The 15774-nt window shown below is 40.8% G+C and overlaps 1 protein-coding gene across 6 annotated transcripts in view; it reads right to left on the bottom strand.

Annotated features, from left to right (window-relative positions):
• Positions 1 to 15774, bottom strand: part of LOC146992081 (protein sidekick-1-like) — a 296559-nt gene that overhangs the window by 63331 nt on the left and 217454 nt on the right. For all 6 annotated transcript variants that reach the window (XM_085783510.1, XM_085783486.1, XM_085783479.1 and 3 more), the window contains 4 exons: positions 15628 to 15768; positions 11008 to 11189; positions 7064 to 7179; positions 1464 to 1659 (listed from right to left, as the gene is read on the bottom strand). In XM_085783510.1, the coding sequence (XP_085639636.1) occupies positions 1464 to 1659; positions 7064 to 7179; positions 11008 to 11189; positions 15628 to 15768 (635 nt within the window). The remainder of the gene's footprint in view (positions 1 to 1463; positions 1660 to 7063; positions 7180 to 11007; positions 11190 to 15627; positions 15769 to 15774) is intronic.

Genomic DNA, 15774 nt, shown 5'->3' with positions numbered 1-15774 from the left:
TTGAGACCTTTAAGTCTTTTCATCTCAATGTTGAACAATACAACAGAATTAACCAAGTGTTGAACCCACAACCTCAAAACTTCTGCAACTTGGTGATGTGACGACGAGTGTGATTGTGACCTCAGGCCTCTGGCGGTGCAGAGTCTGGTTCAAATCCTCCTGTTGGTATCTAGAGCATCAGAACCGATCCCACTGCAGCCGCAGTGATTATAACTCTGGTGCTTCCTCAGAGGCAGAAGCAGAGGAGGGACGGTGTCATGGAAAACCACAAGTGTCTAATAGGGTTTAGAGAGAAGGAAGTAAATAAAACCCCTAAATTATGTTATGATTTAGTATTTGACACTCCATTGGCCCTGCAGTTAAGCTGTCAAATGTAGTTTCCTCTGTCTTACAAAAAGATAACAAAAAATACGAGTTTAAAAAGGCTGCCTCATTCAGTATGTAGTTAGTTAAATAGGCGTCCCCCACTCTGAATACCTGCCTGGGGCTGCAAACTGCTCACACTGTGGAGGAGTGTGGAAATGAGTCATTATAAAATCCCTGCTCCAGCCTGCAGAGGCAGTGCTGAGTCTGAACTCTTAACGACTCTTGGTTGAAATTCAAATGAATTAAAAATAGTTTTTTTTGTTTTGTTTTGTTTTTTTAGACATAATTATAGTGTGATAGTGTGATGTAGAATGACCAACAGTGAGTGGGCTTCCAGTTTGTCCCCTGCCTGCTCGCTGGTCCACTGCTGGTGGGTGTGTAATGACCGGGAAGTCCACCATTGAATAGGTACACACACACACACACATATAACACACACATACACACAAATCTATCATGAGGCAAGAATTACACCCACCGTTAACCCTGCAACACGCCCAGCACCAATCAATACCTGTCCACGGCTTTGTGCACATCTGCGAGTGTGTACACATGTGATGTGTGTCTGTGTGCGTCTGCGCTCGGCCTCTAATATCCCTTTCCCACTCGATAATTGCTGGTTGGTAATAATTGCTTGTCTGTCTGCCTATGGGCTATTGTGTTTACTTGACGGTATGACTGTGTGCATGTGTACGAGCTGCTGGGAGTGGCCGCTATTATATCTATCCATGGAACAGGGGGGCTATAAATGCCAGAATGCCTGAAAACATATGAATCAATTCCTTTTAAAAAGACACAGTGGGGGAGAAATAAAGAGGAGGTCTGAAGGGGGGGAAAACCAAAAACAAAAAGATTAAAAATGGAGAGAAAGTAAAGTAAGAGCCTGAGAGAAAACAGAGGCTGCTGGAGTGTAGATATTGTGTACACAGCTGCGTATCACTCTGATAGAAACAGCTGGACTCGACACAGAGCCAGTCAATACACTTTCATTATCATTCATAGGAGAGAGCCTGATCGAGAGTTTCTTTGTGTTTGGCTCTGGCTTTATTCAAATTCATGTCTGTGTGTGTGTGTCTGTGTGATTGTGTGCAACTCACTGTCCTCGTGTGTCTGCACCAGGGCGGGCGGGCTGCGGGGGCCGTCTCCAGGTGTCGTGAAGCAGAGGGTGGAGCCGAAGTACCAGGTGAATTTCCTGAGCCCGCTGACCAATCCTGTGTGGCGAGAGCCTGGGTAGTCCGGGGTGATGGTGACGACGGTAACGTCCTCCGGAGACTGCTCTGGCCAGACCAGCAGCTGTGTCCGATGAGAAAAATGCTCTTTGGTGACGTTGTAATAATAAGTTACATATAATAATATCCACTGAATCCAACAGGTCACCAGTTAATTTTTTGTATATTTTCCGTATTTTATTTAATTATTTACATTACTTTGACCTAAAGGGATAGTTCAACATTTTGGCAAATTGGCCCATTGCCATAATCGCTTTAGTCATACTGTACTGTAGCAGTAGGTTCGTTACCTTTAATTGTCGGTGCAAGCTATTTTTAGAACGGCAGAGAGAGCTGCAAGCTGCTCAGAGCTACGCTACGGAGGCTCATGGGATTTCTTCGTTTCCCTCATCAAACTCATCAATTACACAATCGAACAACTCCAAAACGCTCTGGCGGACAAGTTGTGACCTGCACATTCACCATGCTATGAGATAATAACAGAACGTTACCAGACAGAGTTGTTTTAGAGGTAAATTCATGCAAAATCGCTGATGCGCGTTCCCATTAGGGACAGTTTTTCAGCAAGCAGTCTCTGTATTTACCATAGCTTGCACCAAAAAATAAAGGTAACAAACCTACTCCTAAAACTATAGGGATTATGGCAATGGGCCAATTTGCCAAAATGTTGAACTATCCCTTTAACAATATTGGCTTCAGGCTGCTATTCAGACTGCATTTATGAGACAAAACTTACTAGTGCAACAGTACTGTATGTAATACAGCAAATCTTTACAAAATGAGGCTGATACCCAGGGGCTTTTGTCATTAAATTTTAAAAACCGCCAAATCCTATTTACAAATTTGTTCAAATGGCAAAAACAATATTCATGTTTCACTCCAAGGAAAAGTTATCTGCATTCCAAACATATTAAAATTTAAGCATTTATTTACGTATGAATGTACCACTTAACATAAGTTTCTGCCACCAGGCCATTATCAGTCACAACAACATGAGGACAAACACTAAGTTCGATATCAGTCCAGCCAAAAGCCTAATGAGAGGTTAATTTGTCTCTATTGTGAGACCTGATTTGTATTCACAGCCACAGTAGTTTGGGTTGTGTTATTGCTTTAACCACAAACACAAACAATGAAAAGCATACACTTACATATTCATAATGAGAGATAAGCCAGGGGCAAAACTGTGATATGGTACCCATATTTATAATAATAAAAAAAAAACTGACTAAAATGTGAACTTTGAGCCACGTTTTCATCCTAACTTTGTTTACAAACCACATTTCTATGATAATAGAATTCAAAATGTCTCTTTGAGGGGTATTTTGTTTGGTTGGTTTACGTATATTGATATTGCTGAATTGCCAATAGGTGTGCACAGCCAACTGCTATCTGCCTCAGTATTCTGAGAGTATTCAACTCCAAACACTCTGACCAAATGCCAAATGCCTTACAATGTAAATTTAATGTAATTTACAATGTAATTTAATTTAATATGTTCATTGTCTCATTCACTGTCTCAAAGCTTCAGTGTATTCAGTGTGCTCTCCTCTTTCTTCCAGTTTAAACTCAGCCCTGTAAATCACCAGCACTGTAGATGAGGCTTGTTTTTATGAGCAGTATTACACAGACATCAGACAGTGTGACCCACACCAGAGTCATTTTCTCCACATTGTCCCTGTGCAGTATATTTACTGTACTTGGGCAGTCTACAACTTTGTAATACACATAATCTTACAATTGACCATAGCAGCCTTGAGAGAGGTTCACAGGTCGCAGGCTTTTAGAGATTTGTGAAAAGAAGAGAGTTTTTGAAAAGATGAAATGTTGCACACACCTGTGCATTCTGTCCAAATTGCAAGTCTCCATGTTGGTTAATACTCTATTGTTATGCTGCTGTTCTGTGAGATGTCTTTATGCTCTATTGTCTGTAGTCTGTTTCCACCTTCAGGGATCAATAAAGTGCATCGTTTCGTATCATATTGTATTGTATCATGATTCAAAAACCTTGCCAATTTAACATAGCGACTTAGTAGAATAACATTTTTGTTCGAATCTACATGCCACAACTTCCCTTATGGCCGCTTTATTTGAGTGTCATAAGAGTGGATTTTATGCACTACACGCAAGACTTACGGCATCGCTGGCAAAATACACATTTTGCTGATATTTGAAGTCAAAGTACGGTAAGTGTATTCAACTTTTGCAGCAAAAAGCCCTCTTCAATCATTGATGCACTGTTAATTCATGAACCACACAAACACCCCCCCCAAAAAAGTAAGTAAATAAACAAATTCAAAACAGAACATCATGTGTGGGATCTGCACATGAAGTAGTATAAAGTCAATACTTGCCAAACTTCATGTGCTCCAACACTGACAACAGAATAACAATAATAAAAAAGAAGTAGTAGTAGAAGAGTCTGTTGTCAACACAACTCACAATGTGAAGTGTTTTATAAAAGCAAAAATGACCGTGACCACTCCACACCTGTCAGTGACAATGCTAAATGATGATACTGATGAATGAAGCTTCCAAAATCTCAATTTATTGCTCACTATGAATTAAATGCTTGAGTGATGATTGCAGTGGGTCTGCACACTTTTTATTCATTATCTTTTCAGTCAATATTCTTCATGCTAGATAACCCTGCTGGCTTTTCTTTTTTTTTTTTTGGGTAGGATGGGGGTTCCTAACTATACATCTTTGAATAACACTGTGGGATGACGAGTGCATACAAAAAGGACATCTTAGGGATTAACAAAGTAAATGTTGCTCCATTTCTACTCATTGCTTTAAATGACCCCCACAATCTTCAATAGGAACCGATCAACCAATCAAAGAACCTCTCCCGTGCCCTCCCATTAGCAAAAAGCTGGTGATACCCAGATACGGTTGAGTGGCTGCTTTCCTCCGTGCCAAAGGGGGAGCTGCACTGCACCCAGTCTGTCATGCTAAAAAAGGTTTTCTGTTGTAATTTATTATCAGCGCTGTACAGTTTGGGTGCAGCAGAAGAGACTGCTGATCTGGCACCCTCAAGCATCTGATGATGCTCGTCCACTTTTTTTTTTAAGGGGGTGCTGCTGGGATGATTGGTTCTGCTGTTGCTATAGAAACGTGTGCATTCTGACCCAGATTGCGATGGATAAGCAAAGTATGTTAAAGAACATGTATGATGCAGCGCTGTCCTCAGAAGACCTCGGCTCAGAGCAGGGGCAGTTCAACACTAGAGCACAGTTTGATCCTTCTGTTGCTGCATTTAAAGGGATAATTCAACATTTTGGCAAACTGGCCCACTGCCATAATCCCTATAGTTTTAGCAGTAGGTTTGTTACCTTTAATTGCCGGTACAAGCTATTTTTAGAACGGCAGAGCAGAGCGGTGAGCTGCTCAGAGCTACGCCACGGAGGCTCATGGGATTTCTTGGTTTCCCTCATCAAACTCATCAAATACACAATCCAACAACTCCAAAACGCTCTGGTGGACAAGTTGTGACCTGCACATTCACCACGCTATGAGATAATAACGGAACGATACGAGAGAGAGTTGTTTTCGAGGTACATAGGCTACAAAGTAAATTCATGCAAAACCGCTGATGCGCGTTCCCGTCGAGTGCAGTTTTTCAGCAAGCAGTCTCTGCATTTGCCTCTAAAACAACTCTGTCTCATATCTTTCCATTATTATCTCATAGTGTGGTGAATGTGCAGGTCACAACTTGTCCAAGAGAGCGTTTTGGAGTTGTTGGATTGTGTATTTGATGAGTTTGATGACGGAAACGAATAAATCCCATGAGCCTCTGTAGCGCAGCTCTGAGCAGCTCACGGCTCTGCTAAAGGAAACAAAACCTACTGCTATGACTATAGGGATTATGGCAATGGGCCAATTTGCCAAAATGTTGAAATATCCCTTTAACCTCCAGTCAAAGGTAAAATTCTTTATTAAGATTTTTTTTTCAATCATGGGCATCTTTGATACATCCTCTTGTATAGAAGAGAAGCTCTTGGAATTAAGGCTAAATACAATCTGTTTAATGAAAAACTATTTCCCTGTTCTTTTAATATGCTCTGAATAAACCTAATTTATGGGAGTCAATAAGCATAGACAGAGAGATAACATTATTAGTTCTGCAATAATTGAAGTCAGTGCCCTCCTACAACTTCCTACTTGTACAAATCTGAAGTAAGTCTTACGATAGTGTCAAGGGCATGTGAATGAAAGACATGAAACTCACCAGGAGTGGGTCTCGCTCGTGCAATCACTTTTGAGCTATATTATTAAGGGGGTATTGTATATAGGCACTGATCTGTGGGGGGATGAAATGAGATGAGGCTTTGCTTCATATCCTCTTTTAATTAATATCATTATCTACTGTCCTCGAACCAGCACAACACACCCAAAGATGTACACACCCACGTGTACCGCCGCACTGAGAGGCTCCACTGATTTGGAGTGGTGGAGCCTGGTATACTGAGACAACATCAGACAGCCACATCAAACAGATGGAAAACCATATAGTATTTATCAACCAACATTCATACCCTCACAAACACACACACATACACACACAGGCCCAGTGACGCACGGCAAGAATATGATGTGTTTTTCTTTGTCATGTTAATCAGTTCCTTGGGGGTTGGTTGCCAGAACGAAGTGAAGAATAAATCACATACCAGAACTAGTACATACAGAATAGATCACTCCTCTATTCAATCCTTCGCTCCAACCCAGCTCCCCATTATCCCGCTCGCAGCGTCTTTATTATTATCACTCATTTCACTCCAGTCCCCAGCTCCTATTTTCTCAACACCTTCTACTTTTTCTCCATATTTAATCCCCTCTTTTTTTCTCTCCCCCACATACCTCACAACACTCGGCTTGGCTAAGTGTATGGGTAAACAGGAGCAAGGCGGTGCATCCTGGGACGTGACCTTTGAGCCACAAGACCTATGAGAGGTTTTTTATTCCCCAAAATTTACTTACACAGCGTTACAGTGTGTGTTTTTTTGTTGTTTTTTGGAGCTGGCTCAAAATAATCCATCTAGGACTTGAACTCTGTGACACCAGACTTTATTGAACACTGTAAATATTAAGTATTTGTCTTAACAAGAATATATCACATGTTGTATTCATTTATATCAATTGACTAGGAATAGAAGGAATTTACCCTCAAGTGCTCGTACGATAATACATTCAAGAATACAGTTTTTAGTGTATTATATTCCTTATCCTCTGTATTTTATTATCTATCTCTACATCCTCATTTAAACTATTATCTCACCATCATCCGTTTCTAAATTTGTTTGGGGATTTGACATGATCAGTTTGTATTTCTATTGCTCTCTCTAATTTGCCACTGGGAATTTCCCCAAAATGAGACAAAAAAAACCCAAAAAGCCCTCTCTTATTCTATGTTATCTTATCTTATGTAAGTCGTCTTACAACATTAACACTCATCCAGAGGCTCTTACCTTGTATCCCTGGTTGATGCCATTAATAAACTGCTGAGGTGGAGGGTTCCACGTGAAGCGGATGGTGGTCGAGTTGATAGCTACAACTTCCACTTCCTGCGGAGGTGCTGTGGGAACTGAACACAGATAAACATACACACTCAGTATTTAGTTGTAATGGGTACACACCACGAGGAGGAAGAGGAAGAGGAAGACGAAGAGTGCTTAGATACACTGAAAAAAAAAACATACATTCATACACAGACAGTAAAAATGCCTCAAGTGCCTTTGGAGGCCTAATAAGCAGATAAAAAACAGCTTTCAGTTACTGTACGCGCCTTTACTTTTTTCAAGAAGTAGTGGTTTTAAATATCTCACACAGCATTATATTTCAATATTTCATGTGGAGATCGAGTTCATTTTTTTTAATTAAAAAAATCTGCTCGGCTTGCAGAAGCTAAATGCCAAACCAACCCTTCTATTCTTTGCTGCAAAATGACCTAATTTCTCAATAAGATTCATCCCATCTATTGTATTTTGCATTTATGTATTTTGCATATTATTACTTTAGCAATGACTTGGCAAGATTAGGGTACTGACCCATCAGTGACTGATTCTGAAAAATTGTGCCTCATGAAGACGCCTTAAATGATAAATTAAATCTATTAAGGCTTTCAGTCGGTGACCTCAGGAGGCCAGACAGTGGCCACGTGATAGTTGGATTCACTCACTGGGTTTGTTGGTTTCTGTTCCATTGCCACATTATTCTCTGATCGACATTAATGCTCGACTTAAAATGGGCACTCCAACAATTTACGGCTGCACTTCCACTGAGCTGGAGAACTCACAAGAGGGAGACTTAAAAACATTAGGCAAATTTAAAGCAGCAGACACCAGAAAATCCAGTTTTTTCTTTTTTTAAGTTGTAGTCATGATCCAAAATCTCCAACAACACTGACTGCCACTCTCTCCCACTGAAAGAAAAGTCTTTCATTCAGAATTTGATGCCTTTTAATGAATAATTCTTTCAAAAGCCCACGCACCTCTGCTTTTTAATATAGGCTTCTTTTTTTTTTTAAATTATAGTCCTGACCCAAAGCTGAAATAACTGTTATGTATCAATGGCATCATCAGTTATTTTCCAACCTATGGAAATGTCCCTCCAGCCGTAAAAACTTAAATATACACCACCAATTTATCCATGTGGAAAGAATTATTGTGTCCCACCAGCATTATTAGTATGAATTAATTACACTTCCCCAATTTATAACTCATAAAAAAACATTCATCCCATCCATTCTGCTGCCAACAATCGGTAATAAACTAGGACTTTCTGTGTTTAAATATGAATCTCAGTACAAAAAAATCAACAATAAAAAGTTTCAGTTGAGTGAAACCAGAATAGTAATGATTTGCAAAGTATTTTCTGAAGAGTGTATACACTGTGTGTGAGGCATTCATCATTCTTTCATTCAGTGCTGCTGATAGATACGATGGTTAATGTCCAACAATAGAAGCTGGGGAATATAGTGTCTATATTGTAGTAATTTCTTCTCTGACATATAGTTTATTTGTTCTATTTGAATAAAATAGAGTCTGGCAGGAGGTAAACAAGGGCTCACCATGTAGTGATTGATCCTCACAATACAGACACATTGACTTCATCCAGTCAGAGATTGAACCGCTGTCTCTCATGTTGCTGTTCCTTATAAACCTCTTTTTCTTTTTGTCAGCGTCAGCATATGAATGTGAACATGTGAATCAATCAGTCGGGCAGAGAAAAGAACGAGTCTCCATGATAACACCAAGGCCAGGAGGAGAGGAGTGTAATTATGAACTGTGTGTGTATATGTGTCTGTTTATTTGTGTGTGTGTTGTGGGCAAGCACACGTTATGGTGATTACACCGTAAAGGGATTATGCTGATGCTAGAAAGCCACTGAGTGATGATGCACTGTTGCATGATGGGAGTGCCCTTTACATTTTTATATTTGAGCCAGAGAGGCCGGACGACACGCAGAGAGAGAGAAGAGAGAGAGAGAAGAGGAGAATACAGAGAGTGGAAAAGAGCAGAGACCAGAGCGAGAACTAGTGAAAAATGTAAGGCGAGAGGTGGAAGTATAGTGACAAAAGTGAACCGAGGGATGAGAAGACAGAGTGAAGAGTGAGAGCGAGACTGAGACTGAAGATTAATTGATATTAAAGACGTTCTTTCTCCCCCCTGCTGTGCTGACTGTACTCCTGGGGAATGGCTTCTAACCCCTCTCAGCTCGCAGCCGCAGATAAAACACTAAACTCTGTCCTCTGGAGGGGTGGGGGGGGTGGGGGGTCTTAGTATGCACATATATGCGAGAGAGCTGGAAAAAGAGCAGTGTTATCAGAGTCTAATGCTGAGTTCAACCACATACTCCCAGAGATAGCGAGAGCGAGAAAATGTCCAATCCATCGCAGCCACTCCCATTAAACCACATTAGAATAATTAATGAGCCCAACTCCCTCTCCTGAGTCTATAAACCTGTCCTGAACTCTTGTAATAATGACTGTGAGTTTTATGTGCACATGTGTGCCCGTGCACGCGTGTGTGTGCGTGTGTAATGTGTGTGTGTGTGCAGCTCAGCCCATCTGTAATAATGATAATTTACTGTTGGAATAAAAGTCAGGAAGAAAAGAGCACATGTTTAAAGGAGATTTACCTCCACGGTCACTTCCTCTCGTCTGCGTTTACAATGCTCACTTACATTCTTCCCTTCTTTCACAACCACTTCTCTGATTTACGTTTGCAGGGGTTGAAAGTCTGTTCCTCTGTGCAGCCATGTTTATTACAATCAACATACAATTATATATCATATAATATATTTATAGAGCAGTATAGAGGGAGCTCTTCCCCCCATGAACTCCCTCCAGCTTATCCTGCAGCGACTCAAGGTGCTCCGTGGCCAGATGGGAGGTGTCGTCCCTGCAGCGTGTCCTGGGTCGCCCTTAGGGGCTCCTCCCAGATGGCTGAAGCTGATGTGGCTCCGAGGAGAAGCCTCAGGGGGCGACTTGAACACAAGTCTGAGCTGCGACGACTTGCTCCTCCTGTCAAAGATGAGCTTCCTCGTCCTATCTCTGAGAGTGAAGCCTGCCAGTCAGTCCTTTGATCGCTACTCATAAGAGTAAAAACAGGAGAGGAAGTCGCTAATACAACGCTGTGCTATGACAGAAAGGTCTCTGTGTATTGTTTACTCTTTACTGGCTTGAAATGATAAGAAATGTAAAGAAGCAAAAATGCTCCTGTCGTGAGCGTGTAGAGTTTGTTTTAGCTGCAGCAGCTGCAGCTAAAGGGGAAAAGGGATAAAGTGAAAGGTGGAAGTGGAGCCGATGGCAACTTAACAGGTGGAGCGGTCAGTTCGTCTGTCTCAGGTCGTCATGTATAAAGAAGCCTGGAAGTGTGGAGTCAGAGCGACCTGATGATGCGACGGTCAGAGAGTGGAGGAGAAAACTCTGACTGTAAAAACACTGAGCTGCTCGTGTCGTTTATTCTGCGGTAACACGTCTCATATGTTGGCTCATCTACGGCTGCACGTATGAAGATTGATCGAGATTGAGAATCAATCAATATGGAAAATGAAAATGAAAAATATATTGTGATACATTTTTTATGCCATATTGCCCAGATATTTTAATAACTTTAATGTGATCGCCACAAAATATGTCCAATTCATTTTTTCTGCACACACATTTGACTCCCTGTATAACAAAGTAGGAACATATAAACATCTGACGGGGGGAACTGTCTTGCTGAGGTCATGGAAATATAATGTTACTAAAATGTAAATGTAGGAACACAGTGCCACTGCTGGTAATACAGTATGTGTGTATGGACTGTCTGACGTGATGTCTAAGAAATAACCTCTTGGTTCATTTGTTTCGCCTTCCATGAATGAGAAAAAAGAAAAAAAAAAGATGAGTGTCCTCTCCACTCACCTCCCTGCAGAGTGTACTCGGTGACAGGGCTGCTGTAGACGCCAAGGCCGACTCCAGTGTAGGCGGCCACCTGGATCTGGTACTGCGTCCAGATGATCAGATCTTTCAGCAGACAGTAGTTGGTCTCTGGGCTGCTGATGTTCTTCTCCTGATAGTCGCCTGGCAGCCCCGCCAGACGGTACCTACACACACACACACAAAAAGGTATACTTATAAATGGGTTGATTTCTATAGAAACTAGTGAAAAAAAAGGTAAGAAAGTTAGTAATGCATGTACGTATGAAGAAAATAATGGCTGTGGCTCAGGTTGCTGAGTAAATCAGCCAGTAATCATAGGGGTTGTTGCTTCAATTTCCGGCTTATTCCAGCCACAATGAAAGCAGCAGCTGCTCTTGACATCTGTACATGAATGGGCAAAAGAATGTAACACACTTTCAACAAAAAGGTGTATAAAAAAACATGTAAAACAACAAAATGTACTGTAATCTCAGAAACACATCCCGAGTCTTTTACTACTTTCCACATCTCTTCATAAGATGTTATATATTATCATATCAATGTGGTTACTCTATAAGCCTGAACACAGATGTTGAAATCAACGAAAATGCAATGATAACCCAGGGCCAAGACAGAAAAAAATCTGCTCAAAGATCAGATTTTGTGTCGGTGGTTGAAGTTCCTCGAATAGAAAGCGTCAGTGTCAGGTGGACTTCTCTGAATAGTGCAGCAGCTTCAAGGCCCCTCGCTTCAGCGCACTTGATATAAGGGCCACTTAAAGAGATATATAACCTGACTAGATGGGAAGGCGTAAAACCATTTAGGTATTGTACATATCTGATGGGAGCTGAATGGAGCAATAATCCAAATGTTGGCGTTTAAATATGAAGCCTATTCATGGCGACGGGATATTGGAGTCTGTCATCAGCTGAGTCAGCACAGACACACACACACAGACACACACAAATACACAAAGTAAGAGGGTGTTGCAGGCTGATGGGATCTCTGTAGTGGAGGAACTAACCCCTTGTTCCTCTGTCTCTGTCTCCACCTAACACACTGGCATTCAAACTGGAGGAGGAGGGGGAAGTTCTGTGATCCGATACAAGAGGGTGGAAGAAGGAGAATCCAAAAAGGAGGTGGACGCTGTGTCCTGTGACACCGCCGAGCTGCATGAGCCGCACGTTTCCATTTCCAACCGATTTCTGAAGTGGAGGCAGATAACGTGGGTAAATGAGGATAAAGACCTGATAACTTCTGCTGCAATTATATGCAAATTTTTTGTCTGAGGCGGCTGATGACAGTTTGATTACACACAGTGTGTCACACTTTAGCCAGACATCACAATGAAGGACAGCGGGACCAAGGGCAGCCCGAGCATCTGCAAAGAGCACTTGTGTCTGTGTGTGATAGGAGCAGAGAGAGGGACGGACAGGTGGACAGGTGGACGGACAGACAACTGGGAAGGAATATTGTGCTGTGGTGGATCACATCTTTAGACTGGGACAGCAACTAATGATCCTTTTTATTTAGTTTAGAGCCGCAACAATTAATCGATTAATAAAACAATAATCGATTATTAAATCAATCGTCAACTTTTTTGATAATCTGATAATCGGTTTGAGAAGCTTTTTAAGAAAAAAAGTCAAAATTATCTGATTTCAGCTTCTTAAATGTGAATATTTCTGTTTTTTTTTTTTTGTTCCTTTATGACCATAAACTGAGTCTCTCAAGACATTTGAGGACGTCAGCTTGTGGTTTGGGAAACACTGATTGACATTTTTCAACATTTTATTGACCAAACAACTAATCAATTAATCGTTTAAATAATCGACAGATTAATCGATTATGAAAATAATTGTTAGTTGCAGCCCATGTAGTTAATAAAAGATTAAATTGTATTAATGTGATATGAAAATGATATGAAACAGAAAAAAAGCCAATTAGAAAGGCTGATACCAGTGAATATTCAGTAATTTCGGTAGTGTTTTGACAATATCTCGTGCAGAACGATATTTTTTTAAACTTTTTTTCTTATCTTATAGATATATGACAAACAATTATATATTAAACTTGTTCCCACAAGTTGAAACTTCTTTGAACGGGATTTAAAAGAAATTACCTGCCAAGACCTCCTGGTACAGTGACAAAAGCAAAGCAAATAATGAAAAAAAACAAAAAAAAAACACAACATCAAACAAGGCAGCAGAACAGTCACTGATACGTTTTGTCAGGTTATGTGTGTTTCCAGCCAGCTCAGAAGGATTTATTATATCTTGACAAGCTGATATCTCGTGTGTTGGATTTTGCTGTTCTTTGTTTGGCGGCTGCACTTTTTTCTTCTAGAAACAGAAATACGTCTGTAACATTTATATAATTCTCAACTTAACTGAGTAGATTTAATATGTTTTTATTATATAATTCCCCTATAGATTAGATCTACCAGCATTCTGCACTGCAACAAAACAGGTCAGTTGTTCTGCTGTGACTTTAAAACATCCAACTATCTGTATGTTATTTCTCACATGAACACACAGCGTCCATCATTTTTGTTTGTAACAATTACTGTATCAAGGTCTATAAGAAGCCCTGAGCGTTTTTGTGAAAAGCCTGCTTAATACCTGACACACCATTTTTATCCTATGATTGTAGAGATGCTGTTTGTTCATTCCTCACACACGAACACACAACTCAGAAGCGACCGCCGTCCTCCTCCTCTGACGACAACAAGGAAAATAGGCAATCTGGAACACTGTGTTAAAATCCTTTAAGTAGGACATAATACCTGAGGAAGTGTACGTTATGTAAGCGATAATACCAGGCAGGTTGTGATGTTATTTATAAAACCCTCTTTCTACCGTTCCATTAGGTGATTTCAATGACCATATTCATACAAATATCAATCACGTTTGAAATTGAAAACTTGCATTAATGTGCAACACAGGGTCGGGCGATGTTATCTACACTCAGATCCTATTGTCATCCTGTGAAACTCCCACTCCTTCTCTCTCTCTTTCTCAGGGTGAACACAGTGACGGTACGATGAGAAACACATTGTATGAGTGTGTTAAGACTAAACAAACTGTCATGTCAAACAAAAGCGTTGAATATTCACATTTAATAAGACTATAATCGCTCAAAATCAGCAGGAGGGAGGGAGGGAGGGAGGCATGTGGACACACAACTGTTTCTCTCTCTCCTGTTGACCGGTGTCCTTCACGTCGCTGCTCGGGTCAAAAGTTTGTGTTTACAGCCATGAAAGGCAGCAGCTAAGAAGCCAAACGAAGTGATGCGTTCTGTTTGTCCGTCTATCGATCCCCACTATGCTGTTTAATCACAGCGCAGCGCCCACACACACAACAAACAGCCCTGATGACAGTCAGTTGGTTGGACTGTGTGTGTGTCTGTGTGTGTGTTAGTGTCAGTGCTGCAAGCACTGCGTATAGGCAAGGGATGTCAAAATTAAACTATAGAAGTGAAAATAAAAGTATTACTAACATTAGTTTGTTTTTATCAAGGACTTATTCCTGTCCTATTGTCTATCATTCATTAAGGTTCATCTATAATCTATTATTATCATAATTATTACTGTTAATATTGTCATTTTTTTGGCTGTGACTGTGTGAGGGGATATGTATCTTTACACTGTTGTCTACGTTTTGATATACACTTGAAATTCCAATGGAGAAATGATAAAATAATTGAATTTAAGCTAATACATAAAAGGAAAAACAATGAGGACTATGCTACTGGTGATCATCGTCAGTCAGCCATATCTTCGTCTGTTGGCGTTACGCTACTGGAGGCAAACAAACGGCATCATAAGTGCCAGGTTGTAGTGTCACTGTCACTTTAGAGCGCCCGGCCGATCACAAGAGCAAATTATTCAAAGTACTGTAATGATTCTGCTGTGACCCTGAAGCCTCAGCACTGTTAGTACTGAGAACAATTTCCAGCTTTTCTCTAGGGGGGGGGGCTGTGAATCAAACCAATGACCTTCCAGTTAATGGAGAACCCAGTTAACCTCCGGAGAAACAACCACTCTGGAGTCAAAAACTGTCAAAAATGTACGTTAAACAGCATCAATTTTGTAGCAAATTAAATTACTTTCAATTGAACTGTATATATTTGTTGAGTTGATTTCAACTTGGGTTAATTCGAGCGACTGACAACGACGACCTCTGACAGAACAAAGAGCCCCAGAGTCCAAAACAGACAAAGACGGCCCAGCTTATTACTGTAGATGTGTGGCACCATTCACTCTTGTTTAACTTCCTCTGTCGACGTATAACTGTTGCACTGAAGAGTAACAAGGTTTCTAAATGATCATCAGAAAGCGAGTTAGCTCAGAGAGCTTTATTCACCTTCATCAAAAAACTCTTCACTGAATAAAAATGCTCCACAGTCGTGAGGACAAAAATGCTCAAGAGAAGTAAATAAAAGCTCAGAGAAAACAGAGAAGCTGTGACTGACTAACACGGTGTTTGCAGTTTACAATTAACCCAGTGAGGGGTCACTGTGTCGCCAAACCAAAGACACACTCTGCTTTCCAAGAAAAAAAAAGAAACAGACTAACACGATGAAAACAAATATGTGTGTGTGTGTGTGTGTGTGTGTTTATACCTGAGTACATATCCTCGGAGGACTCCATTGAGCTGCGGTTCTGGTGGAGGCTGCCACTGGACCATGATGGACTGGTTTGTCCGCCCACTGGCTACGATATTCTTCGGGGGAGCGCTGGGTGCCTCCTCCCTCAGCATTAATCTGACA

Source organism: Trachurus japonicus, chromosome 1 (genome assembly GCF_045865225.1).
Source record: "Trachurus japonicus isolate A0001 chromosome 1, Traja_1.0".
NCBI lineage: Eukaryota > Metazoa > Chordata > Actinopteri > Carangiformes > Carangidae > Trachurus > Trachurus japonicus.
Note: the sequence above shows the minus strand (reverse complement) of the source record. Positions and strands in the feature narration are given on the sequence as shown.